Source organism: Gracilinanus agilis, chromosome 4 (assembly GCF_016433145.1).
Source record: "Gracilinanus agilis isolate LMUSP501 chromosome 4, AgileGrace, whole genome shotgun sequence".
In the NCBI taxonomy this organism is placed as follows: domain Eukaryota; kingdom Metazoa; phylum Chordata; class Mammalia; order Didelphimorphia; family Didelphidae; genus Gracilinanus; species Gracilinanus agilis.
This window is the reverse complement of record NC_058133.1, coordinates 361,751,022-361,775,827: the sequence shown is the minus strand read 5'-3', so window position 1 is coordinate 361,775,827 and position 24,806 is coordinate 361,751,022. Positions and strand designations below refer to the sequence as shown.

The 24,806-nt window shown below is 38.3% G+C and overlaps 1 protein-coding gene across 1 annotated transcript in view; it reads right to left on the bottom strand.

Annotated features, from left to right (window-relative positions):
- Window positions 1-21,657: 21,657 nt before the first annotated feature.
- RPF2 (ribosome production factor 2 homolog) overlaps window positions 21,658-24,806 on the bottom strand; it is a 60,984-nt gene continuing 57,835 nt past the window's right edge. The window contains exon 10 of the mRNA XM_044674355.1: window positions 21,658-22,168. Within this exon, the coding sequence (XP_044530290.1) occupies window positions 21,980-22,168 (189 nt within the window). The 3' untranslated portion in view covers window positions 21,658-21,979. The remainder of the gene's footprint in view (window positions 22,169-24,806) is intronic.

The following is a 24,806-nucleotide window of genomic DNA, read 5'->3' as shown; positions in this document are numbered from 1 at the left end:
TCTCATCTAGAAAGGTTTTGAGTGTGGGCCTATCAGTCCTTTGTGGATCGCCATAATTAGGTTTAGGCTCTTTGGCCAAAGGACAATGAAATTTCCAGAAATTTCCATAATAGCAATTCATCAATGCCATTGGGTCACCACTGATTCAGACCTAGAAGTTTAGCCTTAGAGATCATCATTTTTTAAGGCATGCTGAAGCCAAAAACAAACAAACAAATAAATATATGAACCCTATGTGCATCTCCACCCCAAACAATTCAGAATATACAATGGAGATTAGGTGTACAATTTTTTTTACCTACCCCCACAATGCTAAAAACAAAAATGATTCAAAAGCACACATTTTTTTCAAAATTTATTTATTTTTATTCTAAATTTTACAAATACCAAATAAACCACATACATAAAACAGCAAAAAAATATTTTTTAAAATGCATATCTCCATTATGTGCAACTTGTTTTAATTTATAATTTTATATATAATAATTTCAACCTTTTGCTTTCAAAATTGTTCTATTTATTCCTAGCCTTTCTTCTGTTCTCTTGTCCTCATTTTAAGCAAGACTATGACTTTCTTCTTCTCCTTTACTTTTTTCTTCCTTCCTTGCTATATAGATGTCATTGCCAGGAATATTGCTTCTCAAATTAATTTCTTGATGCCTTGCTATTACATTTCATTAAATGCTTTTCTTCTCTTAGAATTTTTGTCTTATAAGTCTTGGTCCAATAACAGAATATTATTAAATAGGGGCCCTTAATCTTCTTCCTATATCTATTTGAGGAAAACTTAGAAGAGTCAAACCTAAATTTTAAGAGATTCCTCCCTGTCCCCTGGAGCTCTGATATGGGTTAATAAAGAGCCCAAGATTTTGAGAAAGAACCAGACCTTACTCTTTAGGGGCCAGGCTCCCTTAGGACTATGGGGCCAGGGCCAAGAAGGACCGCTTAGAGAGAGAGAGAAATGGTGAGAGCTCTTGGCTCCTGTGGGTACAAGCAGTGATTTTATGTTGATATGTTGGAGGTGAAAATCTTTATAGCAGACTTCTTTGATAAAGGTGTTATACCCAAGATGCACAGGAAAATAAAAATAATGATTATTCTCCAATAGATAAGTGGTTGAAGGATAGAAAAAGCAGTTTTCAAAAGAAGAAATTCAAGCAATCAATACCTATATTAAAAAATGCTCCAAATCACTACTAATAAAAGAATTGGAAATGAAAACATTTTGGAGGTTTCACCTAATATTCAGTAGGTTGACAAAAGGAACAAAGCATGAACATGATCAATACTGGAGATTTGCCTATAGGAGAAGAGGCTCACTAATGCGACGGGTTTGATTTATTTGTTTTTAAACCTTAACCTTCTGTCTTGGAACTGATAGTGATTCCTAGGCAGAAGAGCGGTAGGGAAGGGCTAGGTAATTGGGGTTAGCCACCTGGCCTCCCTGACTGTATTTATTTGTTACCATGAGAGAGGGATTCTATGATGAGACATTATGATTGGGAACTTATAATAATATAAAAAAGAAAAGAAAAAGTAAATTAAACATTTAAAAACAAAAAGTGTTACAGTCGTGCTTCATTTTTAGATGTGTGTTTTTTTTTAAAAAACCTTAACTTCTGCCTTCAAATCAGTACTTACCTTCTGCCTTTAAATCAATGTGCTGTATTGGTTCTAAGGCAGAAGAGTGGTAAGAGCTAGGCAATGGGGGTTAAGTGACTTGCCCAGACTCACACAGCTGGGAAGTGTCAGAGGTTACATTTGAACCCAGGACCTCCCATCTCTAGGCCTGGCTTTCAGTCCACTGAGTCACCCAGCTTCCTCTTTGTGTTTCATTTTAAAAATAGCTTCTGAAATTATAAGCAGGTCCATTTTTATATTTGTTTTGGCTTTTGCCGATTGAAACATTTCAAGAAGCATTTATTAAGCACCTGGTAAGTACGGAGGATACTGAAACAAAAAACAAAACAAAACACCAAACTATGTTCTCAAGAAATGTACTATATATTTTACTTTCATGAAAAAGCTATGGGGGCAGCTGGGTAGCTCAGTGGAGTGAGAGCCAAGCCTAGAGACAGGAGGTCCTAGGTTCAAATCTGGCCTCAGCCACTTCCCAGCTGTGTGACCCTGGGCAAGTCACTTGACCCCCATTGCCCACCCTTACCAATCTTCCACCTATTAGACAATACACCGAAGTACAAGGGTTTTAAAAAAAAAAGAAAAGAAAAAAGTTATGGTGTGGGACAGGTAGGTGGCATAGTGGAAAGAGTGCCAGATTTGGTGAGAGTACCTAGGTTCATATCTGGCTTCAGATACTTTCTAACTGTGTGACCCTGGACAAGTCACTTAAACCCACCCGCTCCTTTTTTTTTTTTGCCCAGCCCTCGCCCTTCTATTTTAGTTGTTACTATTTGCCTAGCCTCTGCTCTTCTGCCTTGGAGTTGCTAAGACAAAAAGTAAAGTTGTTTGGTTTTTTTTAATTAAATTAAATCCTTCTCTAACATTCCCTTTGAGTCATTCCTTCATTTAACTAATTTTATTAAGGACCAGTTACATATAAGACAGTTTGCTAAGTGCAACAGACAAAAGGAGAGATGGCACAAACATTACTCTCAGATGAGCTTTCAATCTAATAGGAGGAAAGGCATGTATATAAATAACTTTGTTGCAGGAGATAGTGAGAGAAGTAAAATAAGAGAATACCAGGGGCAGCTGGGTAGCTCAGTGGATTGAGAGAGCCAGGCCTAGAGATGGGAAGTCCTGGGTTCAAATTTGGCTTCAGACACTTTTTAGCTGTGTGACCCTGGGCAAGTCACTTGACCCCCATTGCCTACCCTTATCACTCTTCTGCCTTGGAACCAATACATAGTATTGATTCTAAGATGGAAGGTCAGGGTTTAAAAAAAAGAGAGAGAATACCAGAAAAACTGCTGTGAGAAGTTTAGGGGAGGAGTAGGGTTAGAAGGGCAAATGATGACTTCAGATTTGGATGCACTGAATTTGAGGTGAGGACCCAGCATCCTGTTAGTGTCCAGTAGGCAGCTGGAAATCAAGAAATCAAGTGCAGAGGAGGGGTTTGAAATAGAAATCTAAAATTAAGAGTCTTCTCAGAGGGAAACATTGAAATCTATTTGCTGTAAGAATTCCTTTTAATGAGGATAATTATGCCTTAAGTGATCTTTTTTAGTAATTTGTACTTTTTTGTGTCAGTTATTTTTTCAGACAAGTTGAATCTGTACTAGAGATTCTTCATCATTGTGACCTCACTCAGGATAGAGGAGTGATCAGATGGACCCCATGTGTGCAGGGAGGACTCCAAGTATGTGGAGAGGGGGCTGTCATAGAGTGTGGCTCTAAGGATGGATATCCCTAGCCTCTTCTCCCTCCACTCTTCTCCAAGAGTTTCATTCCTGCCAAGAGGGGAAGCAATTTGCCTCTTTCCTATACATACTTTCTCTTCCATCTGGCGCCCTTATATTTTCTCATTTTACTGCCCCCAATCAAACCCCACACCTAGTACCCTGCTATAGTTACTCTCTAATGGAATCCCCTTTCTCCTTTCCAACACCCATCTGAATTCTCCTCCAAAATATCTGCAACTTCCTACCCATATTTCTACTTTCTCATTTCTATGAAATCTTTACAAATAAAAATGTTTAATGCCTTTTGGTTGGTTATATTTATATATTACAAGAGAGGTTTCTGAGGTGGGAAAAATGGGTAGGAATGGGGAAAAATTAAAGATAAAACATCAAAAGTATACCAAATAGGGCAATTAGTGGGCCCATTTTGGCCACTAATACTCTCAAAGTGCTAAACTAGATTACAATATAATTAGAAAATATTTATTTACTTTTCAAATATTTTATTTGTTCCAATTACATGTAAAAACAATTTTTTACATACATTTAAAAATGTTTTGAGTCCCAAATTCTCTCACTCCTTCCCCACCTCATCAAGAAGGCAACAATTTGATATAGGTTATATATTTACAGTCATGAAAAATACATTTCCATACCAGTCATGTTGTAAAAGAAAACACAAAATAAATCCATAAAAAGATAAAGTAAAAAATAGTATACTTTGTTCTGCACTCAAAGTCCATTATTAGTTCTTTCTCTGGAGGCATATAGAGTTTTCCCCAAGTCCTTCAGAATTGTCTTAGATTAGATCTTTGTATTGCTGAGAATAGCGAAGTCATATACAATTGATCATGGTACAGTATTGTTACTGTGTTCTCTTGGTTCTGTTCACTTCACTTTTCATCAGTTCGTGTATTTCCAGGTTTTTCTGAAATCATCCTGCTAATCATTTCTTGTAAAACGATCATATGCCATCATAATCATATACCACAATTTGTTCAACCATTCCTCAGTTAAGGAACATGACCTTATTTTGTGTTCTTTGCCACCACAAAAAGTGCTGCTATAAATATTTTTGACATGAATCATATAACCATGGAAAAATATTCTAAAAAAAATTAGATCATGTGGGGGAAATTTTTTTTAAATAAACATTTTTGTAATACAGGTCCTTTTCCTTCCTTTTTAAAAAAAAGTCTCTTTGTGATGCAGAGTAGTATTGCTGGATCAAAAGGAATGCACAGTTTCATAGTCCTTTGAGCATAGTTCCAAGTCCCTCTCCAAATGCCTGAAACAGTACTCCAGGAACCGTACATTAATGCCTCAATTTTTCCACATCTGCTCCAACTTTTGCCATTTTCCTTTTCTGTCATATTAACCAGTCTGATAAATGTGAGGTGGTACCTCGGAGTTATCTTAATCTAAATTTCTCTAATCAATAGTGATTGAGAGCATTTTTATATAACCATAGATAACTGATTTCTTCATCTGAAACTGCCTGTTCATGTCCTTTGACTATTTATCAATTGGGGAATAATTCATATTCTTATAAGTTTGACTCAGATCTCTTAAGTATTTGAGAAATGAAGTCTTTATCAGAGAAACTTGCTGGAAAATTTCTTCCCAGTTTTCTGCTTTCCTTCTAATCTTGGCTGTATTAGTCTTGTTTGTGCAAACCTTTTTAATTTAGAGTGCAAGTAAAATCATTCTTTTATAACCAAATGCTTTCTGTCTCTAGTTTGGTCATAAATTCTTCCCTTATCCATAGCTCTGACAGCTAAACTATTCTGTGCTCCCCTAAATTGCTTATGGTATCACACCTTTATGTCTAAATCATGTACCCATTTTGATTTTATCTTGGAATACTGTGTGAGATGTTGGTACCTCCTTTCTGCTAAACTGCTTTCTGTTTTTCCCAACAACTTTCGTCAAATATTGGATTCTTGTCTCAAAAGCTGGAAACCTTGCGTTGATCAAACACTAGATAACTACGGTCATTACCTACTACGGTCATTACCTACTGTGTATTGTGTACCTAATCTATTCCACAGATGCACGCTCTATTTCTTAGCAGTACTAGCTTGCTTTGATCATTACTGCTTTTTTTTTTTTTTTAAACCCTTGCTTTCTGTTTTAGTCACAAATCTAAGATACAAGGCTCAAGGGCTTTTTAATTCGTTGCACATAGAGGAAGTATCTGAGTTCAGATTTGAACCCAAGTCCTCCTTACTACAGACTTGGCCCTCTGTCCACTGTGCCATCTAGCTGCCCAGAGTTTACTGCTCTGGAATAGTTTGAGATTTGGTACATGCTAGGAATTAGAAAATTCTTAACAAAATCAAATGAAAATAGAATAGAATAGTGACAGTATTGATATATGATTTTTTAAGTCCCTGTGAGATAGATGCTCAGGGATCCTTACATACAGTTTAGTTGCCCCCCCCCCATTTGAGTCTTACACTGCTGGTCTAGACCCAAGATTTCACAGGAATAAATAAATAGATAATGAACTTCTTTGACCCTCCGAGGTCTGTATCCCAAAGAGATCAAAGATAAGGGGAAACAACCTACTCATACAAGCCCAGAGTGAAGTGGACCTACGCACCTCATGAAATGGTGGTATGGGCGAGGGGCTCACAAATAAGGAGAGAGAGCATTGAAGGATGAAAGCAGTTGGTAGAGGGAGGGCTGAAACCAGCATCGAAGTTTCCATGGCCTGGGTACCTCATAAAATGGTGTCCACACATACACATCAGAATAAAAGGTCACAGGACAGAGGGATGGGTATCTCCACATAAGGAAACGATCTACCTATGTAGTTTGGCAACTTTTTTGTAACTGAAAGTCATTTAGAGTTTTGTGTTAAATTGTTAAATTTGCTATATACTTTTCTTTCTAAACCTTTACTTTTTGGAAATTTGTTATTACATGTAATTAGTAAAAATAAAATAAAACAATCCCTTATTTTCTGTCTTAATAACAACTCTAAGACAGAAGGGCAAGGACTAGGCATAAGGGGGTAAGTGACTTGCCCAGGGTTACACAGGTAGGAAGTATTCGGGGTCATATTTGAAACCAGCTCCTTCTGATTGGAGGCCTGATACTCTATTTCCTGTGCTACGCAGCTGCTTTGTTATATTCTTTTTCAAATAAACTGCAAAGCAATAGAAGCTCATGATTTTATTTACAATCTTATTTTGTGTTCTTTGCAGATTAGAATGTTTATGTTGGTGGACAATTATTTGGTTCATAAAATGAATGGGGGGGTCAGGTGGGTGGCAGCTGGGTGGTCAGTGGATTGAGAGCCAGGTCTAGAGATGGGAGGTCCTAGGTTCAAATCTGACCTCAGACATTTCCCAGCTGTGTGACCCTGGGCAAGTCACTTAACCCCCATTGTCTAGCCCTTACCACTCTTCTGCCTTGGAACCAATAAGATGGAAGGTAAGGGTTTAAAAAAAAAAAAAGAATAGGTGGAAATAGTTACAAGAGTGGTCTATGGAGCAGCTGAGTGGCTCAGTGGATAAAGCATCAGGCCTGGAGACAGGTCCTAGGTTAAAATCTGGCCTCAGACACTTCCTAGATGGGCGATGCTGGGCAGGTTACTTAACCCTGTTTGCCTTGTTCTTATCACTAAGACAGAAAGTAAGGGTTTAAAATAAAAGGAATAGTCTGCATGAGAATATCCTTGAGAAAGACATGGGAAGAGAGAGGAGAGAGGTTTCTGTGGATCATTTTCTACATTACACTTCATATTAATAAATACTAATGCTTTGAGTTATAGAAAATCATAGATCCTATTGTCTCAATTTCTAAAAGCATTAAACTAAGTAGGACAAAATTCAACCTTATAATACCTTAAACAAGATGGAGTGTCAGGAGATGGCAATAGTGGAGAGCCCTCCAATCATGCCCCGGGATTAGACATTAGGAAGCTTTGCAGAGCTTTATAGCAGGCAGTGATCAAATAGTCCTGACTAAAAGAGAATGGGACTATAACACTAAGGATGGAATAGCCCAAGCCCAGGGACTCTGAGGTCCTTAATGTTCTGAAACACCAGAAAGTGTCTTAAAGATTCAGGGCTTGGAATCTCAAAATCCAGGGGAGGGCCATTCCCAGGAGGCAGAGGAGGTCAGGAATTTAGGATACTTAGGAAAAGGCCATGCAGAGCCAACTGTAATTGGTTTTGTTCTTTCTCTCTTTTATTTCTCTTTTATCCCTGAATTATTGTAAGTTTTAATTTGATTATGTTTCCATGATCCATTGGGGAGACTGGTCTCCCAAAGGATTACAGGGAGGAATGTATAGTTGGAAAATCTTGAATTCCTAAAAACTGCATTACCCAGACTTCCTTTCTGTATTACCTAGAATGCTTTTCCCTTTGTCCACCTTTGCATGGTCACTTTTGTATAAATTCTGAAGCTCCACCTCTCTCTCTTTTTTGCTCTGACAAGTGGACTGAATAGCTAGGTCTCTTACTTTAGTTATTATTAATAAAATTTTATTAAATATAATACTTAGTGTAATATGGGGATTTAACAGGTAGGGTTGTAAGGTAGTTGTAATAAGGGGATTAAGGCAAGTGGATGGGGTTTGTAGATCCCTAAGTCAGAAGGTAGGAAAGGAGGGGGCAGTAGTGGAGGTAGTAAATTGAGGTGGAAGGAGGTATAAGGGAATGACTGAGTTTTGGAAATATAAACACTGAAGTCTAAAGAGAAGCAAAGGAAGAGAATGAGGTAATTGGGCAGGCAGCTGCAGCAGGGAGACACAGACTGGGTATACAGGTTTGAGACAGAAACACTGAAGGGAAACAGACTGAGCCCTTTAAGCAGGAAGGGCACTTCTACAGACAAAGGTTAGGGCCAGCCAAGAATGGCTTGAAACTGACTAGAGGGCTTTCTAGTCAGTTTCTCAGGTTCACAAAGAGTCCAGAGGAAGTATAGAGATCACTACTTCCTCCAAGATGGACGCCTCCAACTCCTCTCAGGACCCAGAGAGAGAAACTATTCCTTTCTCCCCTTCTCCCTCCTTTATCATTCAACCAATGATTTAGCCAAAGGTTTGATTAAATGACAACAGGGTTTATTGAGTTTCAGGATTGATTGTAAGGGACAGAGGGATACAAGGTATCTCTAACAACCACCTAGGGAGAAGCTTCGGGAGGGGGAGGGACACAGGAATGAGAGACTGAAAAGGACCTGCCTCACTCAGGCCAAGGAGGTTTTGTTGCCTTTAAGGTTAGGAAAATTTCATATAATGATTCAGGAGATAATTTGTATCAAGGGTAAGCTCTATTTGACTACGGGCAAACTAAGTCTACAAAGTTTGAATGCTACCACCCAGATCCACCCTTCTTCAAAACCCACAGGAAATTAGGAAAGGAAATGGTGATTGGAATAGGGAAGGTCAGGGAGATCCAGAGGAATTAGTTAAGCTACAAATCTCAAGAGAAAAGCTGCAGAATCAAGGCCAGGTTTTCAGCCCTCAAAGATTGAGCTCAGTTGACCCTCCTGCTCTGACCGAGACTCCAGGATCAACTGCCTCTAGTCTGGGTTCTAAACCCTTTTCAACTGTCATAAATTCTGCAGTAAGGCTTTGCAGGGTTGATTTGCACCTTTTGCACCACATTAGTTATTGGGTATTAATTTTAAAACCCACACAACTGCTTCACACAAAAGGACAGGGGAAGAATATGGCCATTATACAAGTCCAAATTCAGGAACTAAAATTAAAGAAATGAGCAAATCAGAGAAAAGACCATTCAGTACAAAAATTATTACAAATCTAACTGTAAAATTTGCAAGCAGAGAGTCAGAGGAAAAAATAAGTTTTCCCCAAAGAATACATGAATACCTAGAAGAAATTAAGCAAGAGATGAAAAGTTTAATAAAAATGTTAGAGAGAAGAATTAGAAGAGTTTAGAACAAGTGATAAACTACCTAAAAATAGTTAATATTTGTTGCGATGGTGGTGTTCATTTCTTTCAGATTCTTTGTAACTCCATTGGGGGTCTTCTTGGAAAAGCTATTGGAGTGGCTTGTCAGTTCCTTCTCCAGCTCATTTTACAGATGGGGAAACTGAGGCCAACAGTTAAGTGACTCTCCCAGCATCACATAGATAAGTGTCTGAGGTTGGATTTGAATTCAAGGCTTCTTTAGTCTAGGCTGGCACTCTATCTGCTGTGCTACCTACCTCTACCTAGCTGTCCTATCAGGCACATGGTAATATACTAAGTGCTTTATAATTATTATCTCCTTAAACAACTGTGGGAGGTAGATGCTATTTTATAGATGAGAAAACAGAGGCAAATAGAAGTTAAGTGATTTACCCAAGGTCAGATTTGAACTCATCTTCCTGACTCCCAGTGTTCTATACACTGTACTACCTAACTTCCACAAGAAGGATCCCTGGTAATTAAAAGAGATCAAATCAACCAGTCAATAAACATATATTAAGCTCCTACTATGTGCCATGCACTGTGTTAAAAGGCTGGGGGGTACAAAAAGAGACAAAACAGTCCCTGCCCTTGAGGAGCTCACAACTAGGAAGGCAACAAGTAAATAAATATATCCAGAGCAATCTAGGAGCAAGTAAATAGTAATAATTGACAGAGGAAATTTAATTTTAATTGGGATTTTAATTGGGATTTAAAGGATGCCAGGGAGGTCACTAAGTGGACATGAAGAGGGAGGCCATTTCTAGCACAGGGAATAACAGCCAGAAGAAAGATCCAGAGTCAAGAGATGGATTCGTTTTGTGTGTGTGTGTGTGTGTGTGTGTGTGTGTGTGTGTGTGTGTGTGTGTGTGTTTGGTAAGCCCTTACCTTCTGTTTTAGCATCAATTTTAAGACAGAAAGGTAAGGGCCCAATTGGGGTTAAGTGACTTGCCCAGGATCACATAGCTAGGAAGCGTCTGAGGTCACATTTGAACCCAGGTCCTTCTGACTCCAAGCCTGATGCTCCAACTACTGTGCTACTTGGCTACCCCAGTGATGGGGGAAGAGGGGAGGTTGTTTATAGACTAGCAAGGCAATAAGTACCACTGGATTGAAGAGTGCTTATCAAGGAGCAAGATGTAAAAAGAGGAGGGGGCAGGGTTATAAGAAGCTTTAAATGCCAAACAGAGGATTTTATATTTGATCTTGGAGCTGACAGAGAGCTACTGGAGTTTATTGACTAGGAGGGTCACACTCTGTGACTTAGGAAAATCACTTTGGTGCCTGAAGGATGGACTGGAGTGAGGAGAGACTTGAAGCTGGCAGATCTATCAGCAAGCTATTGTAATAATCAATTAAAGAGCATATAAAAATCAATGACTATGGAAGACAAGCAAGAAATAATAGGACAAAATTAGAAGACTGAAAAATAGATGAAAATGTAAGATACCTGATAATTCAAAATTGTCTTGGAAAATAGGTCTAGGAGAGATACAAGAATTATTTGACTTCTGGAAAATCATGATTTTTTTTAAAGCAAGAATTCCTAAATGAAAACTTAGGGCCAGAGGAAAAATAAAGATAGAAAGAATCCACTAATTTTCTCCTGAAAATAACCCCAAAAGGACAGGTCCAAGAAATGTTATAACCAAAATCTAAAAACCTTACAATAAAGGAAAAGAAATATTCTAAGCATCCAGAAAGAAGTATTTCAAATATCAAGAAACAACAATCAGGATCACATAAGACCTGGAAGCTTTTACTAAAAGCTTGAGTATATTTTGGAATATAATATTCCAAAAAGGAAAAGATATATGCTTACAACCAAGAATAATTTATCCTTCAAAGATGAATGCAGCCCCCTGGGGGAAATAATGTCCCTTTAATGGGACAGAGGTCTTTCAAGCTGAGTATGAACTTTGAAATACTAACACAAGAGTCCATCTGGAAAGATCAATTAACTTAAATAATTGGAAGAAGCAGTATAATGACACAGTGCTTAACAATTCTAATAGAAGAACTGTGTCCTCTTGGAATCTTGATGTCTTCAAAGGATATTGAGGGAATTAGATTAGACAGGAAGAAGCTGGGGATGGGGTGGGGTAGACTAGTTCTGTTCTGAGAGTTTGAAGTGGAAAAAGAGAAGAAAAGGTAAAAGATGGAATATAGAGACTAGTGTAGAAAGGAAGAAGAAAGAAGTGGAACTTGCTATTTCTCGTAAGTGAGGTTCATAAGGAAAGTATACAAATAAGAAAGAAGTACTAGGGAAGTGGGCATCAAATAAACGTTACTTTTATTTGAAACATATATATAAGGGTTGAACATAAACACAAAAGGCTTGGGGATAATCATCAAATTCAACAGGGAAACAAATGAGGATGGAACAGGAGTGGGAAGTTGGGTAATCAAAAGAGGAAATAGCTACAAGCAAAATAAACTTATTTGAGAGATTAATAGTGAATGAAGAGGAAAAAAAAAGAACTAGAATACATGGGTATATATTATAAGCTTAGAGAGTGCTTCTTAGAAAATTGAGGAATGACTAATCAAATTGTAATTGTACTATATAATTATTACATGCAAAATATGACCAAAAAAAGGTTGCAGAGAATCTGGCACATGAACCGATGCAGAGTGAAGTGAGCTTCTGATCAGAACAATTTATACAAGAATGACACAGCAAAGTAAAACAACTTTGAAAGATTTAAGAATTAGGGACTGCTAGGTAATACAATGGATAGAGTGCCAGGCCTGGAGTCAGGAGGACCTGGATTCAAATCTGACCTCAGATACTTCCTAACTGTGTGACCCTGGGCAAGTCATTTAGCCCCAATTGCCTAGCTCTTACCACTCTTACTAAGACAGAAGGTAAAGGTTTAAAAAAAGGGAGTGAAAAAGACTTAAGAACTGATTACATAATAACCTATGCTTGTTTCCAGCCAATGTCTCCAGAACACCTGTGATGACATGTTACTTATCTCCCAACAGAAAGATAATGGATATGAGGTGCAGACACATGATTTTTTGGACATAGCTGCCATATGGATTTGTTTTAATTGACTATCCTCTTTTCTTACAAGAGTTTTCCTCCCTTTTCTTAATTATGTTTAACTGGGGGACAGAAGATGAGGAAGGAGAGTTAACAATAGTAACATCCCTCCAAAAGAGATCTATTTTAATGTTTTTTTTTTAATGAACCGAAAAGAACAGATGGAATTTTTTTTAAGTACAAGTTAGCAGGGCAGTTGAAAGTAACACAGTATTTATTATATATTTTTAAAACAACAAATCAGTCAGTGAGATCCAGTGTTTCATACAGAATCTTCTTTTAGTGTTCTGTGAGTGTGGAAATGGAAGTACTCTTTTATGTGTATGTTAAAATCAGAATAAAATTAAAACAAAAAATAAAGAAAACAATTATAGGATAAAAAGAACCCAAGGTAAATCAAAAATACATATCAATCAGATAACACATAAAATAGGCTGACTCAGTCAATTAGTCAGTACATATATTTAGGATATTAAGATTTAGAGTTAAAAGGGACCTCATTTCCCAAATTGGATCTAAACATCTCCAAGCTTGGCTCTCTATCCATTGAACTACCCAGCTGCCCCTCAACCCTTTTTTCCCCTCTATTATTAGCACAAAAGGTCATCAAATTCTAAGCAATTATTAGTAAAAAAAAAAAAATGTTTTGCATGTTACCAATTTTATTTCAGGTCCTGCATTTTAGAAGTTATTTCATGGTTACTGTGCTAGGAGAAGTGTATATTATCAGAATTAATGTTTTGTTATAAAGAATTGTATGCAGGAAAGTGTATTTTCAGCAATCTCTAGCAAAAGATCAAAGTTTTGGGGTGGCTGTGGAACCTAAAAATTTTGTGCCATTTTCTGGAATGTTATCCTGCAAAAGTTAAGAATTGACTGTATTTGAGAGTTTAGGAGCTCGAAGTTGGAGAGGAAAGGGTAGAGTAATACTGAGTTAGAGGTAAAGGAGATAAGAGAGAAGCACTTGAGAGTTCATTTATAATCACCAAATTATAAAAATTGTTATTAGAAGGGATTTCTCTGGTCATCTAGTTTGACCCACACCCCAAAACAATCCTCACTATAATATACCCCAAACATCTATCTGGCCTCTGCTTGAAGACCTCTAAGGAGGGAAACTTCATCCCTTTTGAGTCAGCTCATTCCACTTATATAGAAGCTCTAATTGTTGGTTTTTTAAATATTTTAAATTTTATTTTATTTCCTACCTTGCCAATTACATGAAAACAGTTTCCAACATTTTTCAAAGAATATTGAACTTCAAATTCTCAGCCTCATCCCAAACTCCCTACCATTGTTGAAATAGTAAGCAATCTCATATAGATTTTACATGTGCAATCATGTATAACATTTTTCCCATATTAATTCTTTTGTGGAAAGAAACTCAAATAAAAAATTTAAGAGAAGTGAAAAAGTTTTCTTTGGTCTGGATCAGTTCTTTTTCTCTGGAACCAGATGGCAATTTTTTATCATGAGTCCTTTGGAATAGTTTTGGATCATTGTACTGCTGAGAATAGTTGTTATTCATAGTTGTTCATTATACAATATTCCTGTCATTGTATATACAGTGTTCTCCTGATTCTGCTTTGTTCATTCTGCTTCAGTTCATACAAGTCTTTCCAAGTTTCTCTGAGTTCCTACTGCCTATCATTTCTTATGTTCCCTCTCCTGCAGTCCTTCCTCTGAATGTGGGTAGTGTTCTTTACCATAAATCCCACAGAATTGTCCTGTGTCATTGCATTGCTGCTGGTACAGAAGTCCATTGCATTCGATTTTACCATATTATATCAGTCTCTGTGTACAATGTTCTTCTGGCTCTGCTCCTTTCGCTCTGCATCAGTTCCTGGAGGTCATTCCAGTTCACCTGGAACTCCTCCAGTTTTTGCCTATCATTTCTAACAGCACAATAGTATTCCATTATAATCATATACCATAACTTGCTTAACCATCCCCAGTTGATGGATATCCCCTCATTTTCTGTTTCTTTGCCCTGACAAAAAGAATTGTTTTTAATATTTTTGTACATATAGCCCCTTCTCCGCCCCCCCCCTTTTTTTTAAATTTCTTTAGGCTTCAACCCTAGTAATAGTATTTCTGGATCAAAAGGTATTTACAAGTATACGGCCCTTTGGGCATAGGTCCAAATTGCTCTTCAGAATGATTAAATCATTCCACAACTCCCCCCAGCAGTGCAGTAGTGTCTCAATTTTCTCACATCCCCTCCAAGTTTTGTAATTTTTCTTTTCTGTCCTAATAGCCAATCTGGTGGGTGTAAGGTGGTACCTCCAGGTTGTTTTAATCTGCACTTCTCTAATAGTGATCCAGAGCATTTTTTTTTGCATGACTATAGAGAGCTTTAATTACTTTGAGAAGTATCAGTTGATATCCTTTAACCATTTAGCAATTGGAGAATGACTTGTATTCCTATACATTCACCTCATTTCTCTACATATGAGAGATTAAGCCTTTATTTAAAAGACATAAAAAAATTGTGTACCATAATTATTTACTCTCCGTCCTGTTTCCCCCTCCCCCATTTAGTTTCTGGTTTCCATCTCCTCCAATTTGTCTTCTTTTCTATTAGCTCCACCCTTCATTCTCTTATCTCCTTCCCTTCTTACTTTCCTGTAAGGTAAGGAACATTTCTATACCCAATTGATTGTGTATATTCTTCCCTCCTAGAGCCAATTCTGATGAGAGTAAGGTTCTCATGCTCTATTCCCCACCTCCCCATCTTTCCCTCCATCAATAATTTATCCCATTCTATTTTTCCCTTCCTCCTCCTCCCAATGCATTCCTTGCTTATGCCTTAATTTAATTTCATTTTTATATCATCCCATCATATTCAATTCACACTCTTGCCCTGTCTATGTATACTCTTCCCAATTGCCCTAATAATGACAAAGTTCTTTGGAGTTACAAAAATCATCTCCCCATGTAGGGATGTATACAGTTTAACCTTACTGAATGTCTTGATTTCTCTTTCCTGTTTATCTTTTTATGCTTCTCTTGAGTCTTGTATTTGAGAGTCAGACAAATCTAATTGTTAAGAAATTTTCTTCTGTTAGCAATCCCAAGTTTACCTTGCCCATGGCTCCCTCTGAGGCTAAAGGGAACAAATTTAATTTCTCCTCCAAGAGACTGCTCAGTATTGATTTTGGTATGGATTAAATGGGCATTCTAAATCAGTAAAGAGTTAAGAAAAGGAAGTTTCCTTTGCCCTAACATAGCAAGGACACAGTGGCATTTAGCTTCTATAGAAGCATCCTCTGTCATATGGAAATATGTCTGTTCGACAGGGCAAGACAGATCCCTATGGCTTTCAGACATCCACCAACATGGAGGGGTCTGATTTGACTTGAGTGGTAATTTTTTTTTTTTTTTGCCAAGTGCATGAAATAACAAAGTTCTACATAAGTTTTCCAAAGTTATATAATCCAAATTGTCTCCTTCCCTCCTTACTCCTGGAGCTGGCAAACAATTCAATCTGAGTTATACATGTATTACCTTGAGCGGTAATTTTTATACCCGTAGGTGACCAGAAAGCCACTTCAGCAGTCAGATAGCATAAGGAAGTGCATTAAGGAAGACACAGCTTGGGTCTTGCCTCACCCCTGGTCTGTTTTTGCTTCCTAAACTCAGTTTTGGGTCAGGAAGGGAAGATAGTCTCATTAATATTGGTCCTATCACAACAGCCCTTCACATACTTGAATATGATTATCATGTCTCACTCCCTTCCCAAGTCATCTCTTCTCCAGCTGAAACACCTCCAGATGCTTCACCCAATTTTTGTATGACACGGACCCAAGGTCTTTCACTGTCCTGCTGTCCTCTTGTGGAGCTCATCAAGTCATAAGAAAAAGGTCAGGAGAGTTCTTGTTCTGTGTTCTTCTCTCTAGAATCTCCTCCTACCCCCAGATCTACAGAGGGTCATTGAGGGATACCATAGACATCAAGGCACAAGAACAAAAGAGGTTGAGTTGGAACCCCAGAAAGCCCTCCTTCCTATAGGAGATTGGAAGATTCAGCAGCTCATTTCCACCTGCATATTGCACATCTCCAATTGAACAGGTTTGTTAGCATCTCAAAGTGAGCATGTATAGCACTGAACTCATCATCTCCATTTGTCCACCCAACTTATCACTACCATTGTCCCAATCTCCCATTCACTGGGCCTCTCTTAAAAAGCCTGTTTTCATATTAGCTTTGAGGTTGTCATGTCACACTAAGTTCTTAAAGTGAGCTTATATTTCTTAGGCTTGCCCCAAATCTCAAAACCCTTTTAATTATCTAAAAGATAAAATATAGCATTTTGATTCTAGTATTTCATGCTCACTAATACTTCATCCCACTAAGTTATCTTTCCATTCTTATTTCATAGTATTTGCTTTCCCCACTCCTCACTCTAGTCAAACCAGAGTATTTATTGTTCCTTCATCTCATCCTGATGTGTCTCCTCCATGTACTTTTGCACACAGTATACCACCATGAAAGGAACCCTTCCCCAGGCTCCTAGTAGAACTCAAGACCCTGGAAGAAATTGGTGGTGGACAAACATTGGCTTCTATACTTCTAGAAGAAACCTTTATCAGCCTCAGCTTATTCTCCCCAGAGTAGCAAGAGGGCACAGGGACGGCTTAAGAAGGGAAGAAAGGGAAAATAGATATGAAGCATTTATTCTGACTCCCCTCTCCCCAGATCTAGGGAAATGGGCTTTTTATGATTTCTGGGGCATTCCTGCTCTCTCAACATCTCCCAACCTGCTTGCTAATATTAGCAATACATTTTTGGGTAAGTGAATAATCTTATAAAACCAAAACCCCCAAATATATTCCCAAATAAACAAGTGATAAATCATATGTTTTCATCTGCATTTCTAATTAATATTGGAAATACCTTACCTGGACCTAAAGCCTTTAATTTCCAAATGAGATAAAGTCTTAAAGAATAAATGCACTTATATATTTAAATATCCTAACGATAATAGCAAAGATTTATGTGGGGCTTTACTGTCTGCAAAGCTCTTTATGTATGTGAACTTGTATCATCCTCATAATTTTCCTTGAGTTAGATATTATTATCCCTATTTTACAGATGAAGAAATTGAAGCTTAGGGAGGCCAAGTGCCCAGGGTCACAAAGCAATGAGTATCTGAAACAGGATTTGAACTCAGGGTTTCCTGATTCCAGGTCTAACATTCTATTCACTGAGTCTTCATTGTTTCTCAAATGCCTGAATATTTCAACCATGTTGCAATCATTGGTCACAAATATAGCAGATGTTCCGCTGTTTGGATGAGTGGGGAAGGGGAGAAAGTTGGTCAGTGAAGATCTTAAAGGATTGGGGTTTCCCCAGAGAAGGGTGCAAAAACAAGTGGCTGGGCAGGGAACACAGGCTACATTGTTATAAAAGCCTTCCTGTCTAGGGAATTTGTTCCTGAAAGTATCACTATAGAAGGACCATCCTCTTTGCTTATTCTTTGCTTTACCGTTACATTTGGATCCTTTCTATCCACCATCACCAGGCATTCCAAACTTGGAAGTTCAGAACATTTGTTTAGATCACCTCATCCAGACTCTTTTTGTTACCATGTTATTTTCCTTCCTTTCTCAAGGAGTTTGGCATCTGTCTCAAAGTTTCTTCTTTACTTCAATTTCTACTCTTATTCTCCAGAACATCCATCCATCCATCCATCCATCTATCTATCTATCTGTCCCTCCCTCCCTCCCTTTATCTCTGTGTCTCTCTATCCTCATGATTCTTTGAACAAATTCATGTCTTTGCATCATCAGTTTTCTGAATTCTATGATTTCCACTTTCACTCAATCTCAGCCACACACAGGGGTGGTCACACAGTCTAAAATTATCTATTAAACATATTTATTACTATGTGCAAGACATTGTTTAGCACTAGGATACAAAGAAAAACAAAGGAAGCCCCTGACAACAAAGAGTTCACATTCTAATGGACATTGATCTTATCATCTAAAACTCTTCTCCCTTTGAAATCTTGAATTCCCTTTGCTCATTCTCTCCACCTCTCTCACTATTTGTCATACCCTTCCAATGACCATACCCTGCTAATTCTCATCTTTAGGTCACTCTCACCATTTTCTCTGTCATGATGCCCCTTGAGACTAAGGGAAGCAAACCTAATCCATGAATAATATAGTTCCCTCCAGTTTTTATCTTTTAATCATATCTGTTTTTATTGCTAAGTTGTCTAAGATCAGGATAGCTATCTTCTACTTGTTCGAGTTCCCCAGAAGCACAAATTCTGCCGTAGCCTTTTATTTAAAATGGTATAAATGTTAAGTGTGTTTCTTATCAACATTGTTGAATTCCACTTTCTAATATTGTCTACTCTTCCATTTTGAGTGCATTTCATTCACATTCTGTTATTATAGTTATTGTGTATTCCCCTCTATACAGTGATGGGCAAACTACGGCTGGCAGGCCAGATGTGGCCCCCTGAAATGTTCTATCCTGCCACGTGACATTATTCCTAATTTGACAAATATGAGTAGGATACAATACAATGAAACTTCGAAAGAGTTGCCTTAGAAACAGACTGACAGATGAGCATTTCCTTTCCTTTGGCCCCCTTTAAAAAGTTTGCCTATCACTGGTCTTTACTATTCACTTATAACCTTTCAATGCCAATCAACTATAATTAAAGCCACTTGCTTCTGCTCCACCATGGCTCTTCCTTTCTTACCAAGATCCTGATCAGAAGTTTTTACCTTTTCTTTCTCTCTTTTTAATCTTCCCTTTCAGAATACACTTCCTGAAGACAGAGTTTATTAGGGGCAGCTAGGTATCTCAGTGGATAAGAGCACCAGGTCTGGAGTTGGAAGGACTTGATTTCAAATCTAGCTGTGACCCTGGGCAAGTCACTTAAACCTCAACTGCCTTGCCCTTGTTGGTCTTCTGTCTTTGTGTTGATACTATGATAAAAGGCAAAGGCTTTAAAAACAAACAAAAAGGTAAGTTTATTTTGCTCATGACTGATGTCTCCCTGATTCTACCTTCCATCTTAATCCTTGTCACCTTTCCCTGTTTCTACCTAGGTTTGCTGATCCCACCATTGTACTGAAACAACTCTCATAAAGATCACAAATTACCATGATTACATCCAACAACCTTTTTTCAGTCTTCATTTCCTTTAATTGCTGAGGCTTTTAACACTGTTGACTAGCCCATCCTCCCATGCAGTCTACTACTTTGGTTTCCATGACATTGTTTTCTCTTCCTTACATAGCCATTCCTTTTTTCATCTCCACTTATTCATCCTCTTCCCAGAACCCAAATGTAGATGTCCATGAAAGCTTTATCCTGGATCTTCTATGAAGGGGCTTGTGCTCATATCATTCACTCCCATGGTTGCAATGACCATCTCTACATAGGCAGCTCTCAGATCTATATACCTAGCCCAAATCTTGCTTCAACACCCTGGCCTTGCATCACTAGATGACTTTGGGGTTTCTATTCATAGATTAAAAAAAAAAAATTTAAACTCTTACCTTCTGTCTTGGAATCAATCCTATGTATTGGTTCCAAGGCATTAGAGTGGTAAAGGCTAGGTAGTAGGCATTAAGTGACTTGCCCAGGGTCAAAGAGTTATGAAATGTCTGGGGTCAAATCTGACATCTCAACTCTAGGACTGGCTCTCTATTCATTGAGCTACCTAGCTGCCCCCTATAGATTTTTCTAAAGTCTCTCAAAACTGTAGACAACTCTCTAAGACTCTAAATATAGAGAAGGTGCTGACCTGCGTTGGTAGTTTTCTCACCAAGGAGTCCCCTACACTAGTAAAATAATAGGTTCAGCCCCTATTACTATCTTAAACCCAATATATCCAAAACAGAACATATCCCACTAACCTCCTCCAACTCCTCCAAACACGCCTGCTTTCTGTTATGACAAAGAATTTACAGACATTGCAGTCATCCGTTGCCCAAAAACACAGGCACAAATTCTTGAAATACTAACGTACATAATCCTCTCATCCAAAAAACAGTATATGAGAAAAAACAGGTACAAGCTGACAAGATGTGTCTAGTCTCTTGGGCTAGGGAAGTAGAAAGTCCACACTTTGAACAACAGATGAATTGTTGAGTCATTTTAGTTGTGTCCAGCTCATGACCTCATTTGGGTTTTCTTGGCAAAGATAGTGTTTGCCATTTCCTTCTCTATAGGAAGAAATGACAGAAAGGACAGTTTTAAGAGAAACCTGGAAATACTTCTATAAAGTGAGACAGAGTGAAGTGAACAAAACCAGAACCATTTCTACAATAACAGCAACTCCGTAAGACAAACAATTCTGAAAGACTGAAGACATCTGATCGATGCAATGATTAACCATGATTCCAGGGAACCAACGATAAAGCATTCCAACCACCTCCTGACAGACAACAGACTCAGGGCATAGAATGAGACATGTTTTTTGGACATAGCAATGTGGGAATTTGTTCTGCTTGACTATGCATATTTGTTACCAGAGTTTTGTTTTTCTTTTTTCAGTGGTGGGGGTTGAGGGAAAGGAGAGGGAAAAAAAATAATGTTTTGTTAATTAAAAGAACTTGATTTCCAGTATGCTCAGTACTAGTCCAAGCACTTTCCACAGTCTTGTCCTCTAGCTTCTCTTCCTATGAATTATTCCATCCTCCAAAATTACCTACTTCTACCTCATGCTGGGTCTGGAGAAAGGGAGACTCATTTCCTGAATTTGAATCTGGCCTCACACACTTACTCACTGTGTTTGACCCAGAGCAAATCCCATGAAGAGTTGGATGTGACTGAAAAACAACTGAACAATTAGTCCCTTTCTTCTTTCTTTGATCTTTTTGGGGCATAAGCAAAGTAGTGATATTGGTTGTTCAAAAGGTACATGTGTAAATGGTAACTTTTGGGGATGAGTATCAAACTGCTTTCCAGAATGGACTGATAAAATGTGAAGTAACTCTTAGTCCTCCTGCCAGAGATATTTGGATTTATAAAAGTTGCCTGTTAAATCAAATTAGATTCTAATTGCTGGACTTTCAGGTGGCATACCAATTTAAAAAAAAATTCATTGTGGGAGCAATATTGTGGAGTGGGGACAACCACTGGGCAGATGCCTGAGATAGCTCAGCCCACAGTCAGCTTTCCTTTGTTTTTTCTATTTCTCATTTTTTCCAATTTCGAGTCTTCAGATTCTTCATTTTTTTATATATACATTTAACATGAATCTATCTACATATGGGCAGATCCTACAAAGACTTGGGATGGTAGGGATGGCAAGGGTATGATTCAATCAAATAAACAAAAAATATGAAGCAAACTATATTTATTTTAAGCCCTATGCCATCATACTCCTTCATTATCAAAAAGATGACCATAATAAAATCTGATTTAGCAAACATTTAAGTATCTTATTGCTTAGAAGGCACCATGTAGGCCCTAGAGATACAAAGATGAATTATAGTTCTTGCCCTGAAAGAGTTTACAATCTAATCATCTAAATTATAAATTCACTACTTAGTCACTACTTAAACAAAAAACCATAAAAGATGCATGTAATAAATTTTATAGAATTATTTACATATGACAGTTCTTTTCTGCAAAAGAAAATAACAACTAACTGTAGACTAAATTCAATCAATTTTCCTCCTCTTAATTTTCTTAGATTTGTTTTCTTGATTGTCAGTTAACTTTTCTGCAGGTCTTTTCTTTAACCCCTTCATTTTCCGGGTTTGCAATTTACTCAGATCTTGTTTCTGCATGTGAATTCTTCCATAAGTTGTACCAAAAGTATCATGGGAGATATTTTTCTTCTTCTTTGGCTATAAAATTAAAAGAAAAAAAATTTTATTTACAAATTCTATTAGCCAAAATAGCAAAAGCTTTGGTTTTTAATGGAACATCTTATTAGTGTTTCCATTAACGAACATTTATTAAGCACCCTCTGGATGCTTTTGGGCAATGATGGTGAACCTTTTAGAGACAGAGTGCTGGGCCCTGCTCCCATTCCATCCCCCAGACTGAGTGGCCCTCCCCTCCCTTACCCCACACAGGGGAGGGAGGAAGCACTCCAATTGGGTTGCTGAGCAGAGGGGTGGGTGATGAGAGGAGCACATGGAGAGGGAGGAGAGGAGTGGCTGGAGTACTCAGCTCCCCTCCAGCTGTGTGCCATGCCATGAGCTTTGCTCCCCTCCAAAGTTAGCTTCTCTCCAACCATACCACAGGAATCACCTTCACCATAGACTCAACAGGCTGCTATCTGCGCTGCACCCTCATGCAGCATGTGAGCCCCACTCCCAACCTTTTACCCCAGACAGGAGAGGGAGCGAGCGCTCCCATTGGCTGCTGGGAGAGGGGCAGGGCATGACCTCAGGCATATGGAGAGGGTGTAATGCAAGGTGGCTAACAGAAACTTTTTGTTTCTGTAATTTCTAATGGTCACAAAAAGTCAGTTAAACATCTTAGAATGTTCAGAAAGTCAGTTAAACTTAAATCTATAAATAGAGGTGAAGTTCCAACTGACGGGGCTTTTGCCTTCTGGTTTTCGCTGTGGTTGGAGGCTTTTGCTTTGGCCTTTTGGCTTTGGCCTAATTGCTTCGGCCTTGGCCTGTGCTTATTTTGTTTTCGGGAAATTTGGACCTATCTCATTTCTCTGAACCTTTCCCTGATCTCCCATCTCCATCCCTCCCCTTCTCTGATTTTCCTTTGGGTTCTGGTTGGAAGGGAGGGCTTGGTGATTGAACATAGTGGGTTTTAGTTTCTTTAGATAATTGGAGTATCCTCAAATAAGTTATCCCTAGGTTTGATAAAAACTTTATTTAAAAGGCAGTCAAATCTTCCTGACTGGGGGAGCCCGACTCTCTCTGTCTAACCTCTCCGCAACCCATCCCCCACCCTCACCCCTCTTCCTAGCAGCAATTAGAAAATCCTGAATCCCCTCCCCTTCTGACTGACCCTGGTATTAATAAATCCCCTTGTTACCTATTCAAACCCGGTGGTGAGTCATTGTGTCGAAAATTAAGACAAGGGCCAAGAGGAAGGAATCATTTTCCTTTATTTCTTGAGACAACTGGGGCATCCATCTTGACAGGAAGTACCCACCTTCAAGACTTCCTCCAGCCATCAGTTTCACTGGCAGGGAGGGGCCCTCTTGACCCCTCCCTCAAGAGACTTTGAAACTAACAAGAGAAACCCTCCAGTCAAACCTAAACGTTTCTTACTGGCCCTAGTTTCCTCCCTGTATCCTCTTTCTCAAGCCTCTGGGAATAAACCTGTTTGAACTGCCCTCTCCTACCCCATTTCCCTTATCTCCTAAATACCTTCCCATGCCTTCATTCCTCCCCAAATCACCTTATAATCCCTTATTCCCTTTCATCCTTCCTCACACCCACCTACTCAATTTATTTAATTCTTTTTTGATAACATTAATTGGGGAGCAAAGTTAGTGAACTACCTAAAATCTTCTGAAACAACCAGAATGAAGCTGGCTAGGATAACATTCATCCTATCTAACATCTCAATGATTTCTTGGTCCCTAAGGCAGGGTATGGTAGATTTTTGGTTTATAACGGTCCCCAATTTCATGCAACAACTACTGAACATCTATGATTATTATAAATGGTGTGCTCTGACCCTGGCTGAATGTATTTGCTTCATCCCAACAGCCATAGCCATAATCCTAACAATCTGGCAATTCCTTATGGTCTCTAAAAATGTTTTCTCTCACCTGTGGCAATGGTTTAACTCAATTACAGCACAAAAGAAAGATACTGATTCTGGGGAACTAGTAGATAACATCAAACTACTATTACAAGTATTAAAACAGATAAGGGAAGGAAAGGACTGGACAAACACACAATTCTCCAGCTAGAGATTGTAGAATCCAAATACCTGGGAAATAATACCTTTAACAAATCAAAGCCCAATATCAACCGAACATCTGCAAATTCCATAGTCTCTCTTTTACCAATCGTAGACAGAACCATCGTGCAGCCTGGGGAAGGGGTGGTACACGTAAAAACGTATAAAGCATTCACCCCAAGTGATATGGAGGTGCTAAAAAGACGTTTTCCAAAGTATTTTGAAAAACCTTTCAAAAGTATAAAAGAATTAAAAAGGGTGTTCACACTATTTAATCCTAGTTTCGATGACGTGGAATTTCTTTTAAGGGAATTTTACTCTTCCTCAGAAAAGGAAAAATTCCTAAATGAAATGAGGACAAACCCAAATTTAACAGCCTGGCCATTGGTCCACCAGGACTTAGATTTTACCCAACATGCAAATCTTAGATACCTGATCCGATGTAGAACTGATTTATTAGAAGCAATGAGGAATCCACGCTAAAAGACCAAATTCATGGCAAAAATTCGAAAAATTAAGACAAGGAGAAGAGGAACATCCTAGCTTAGGTTTGCCATCACTGCTATAGGATGTCCAAGTCATCAGAAAGTACAGAGAACC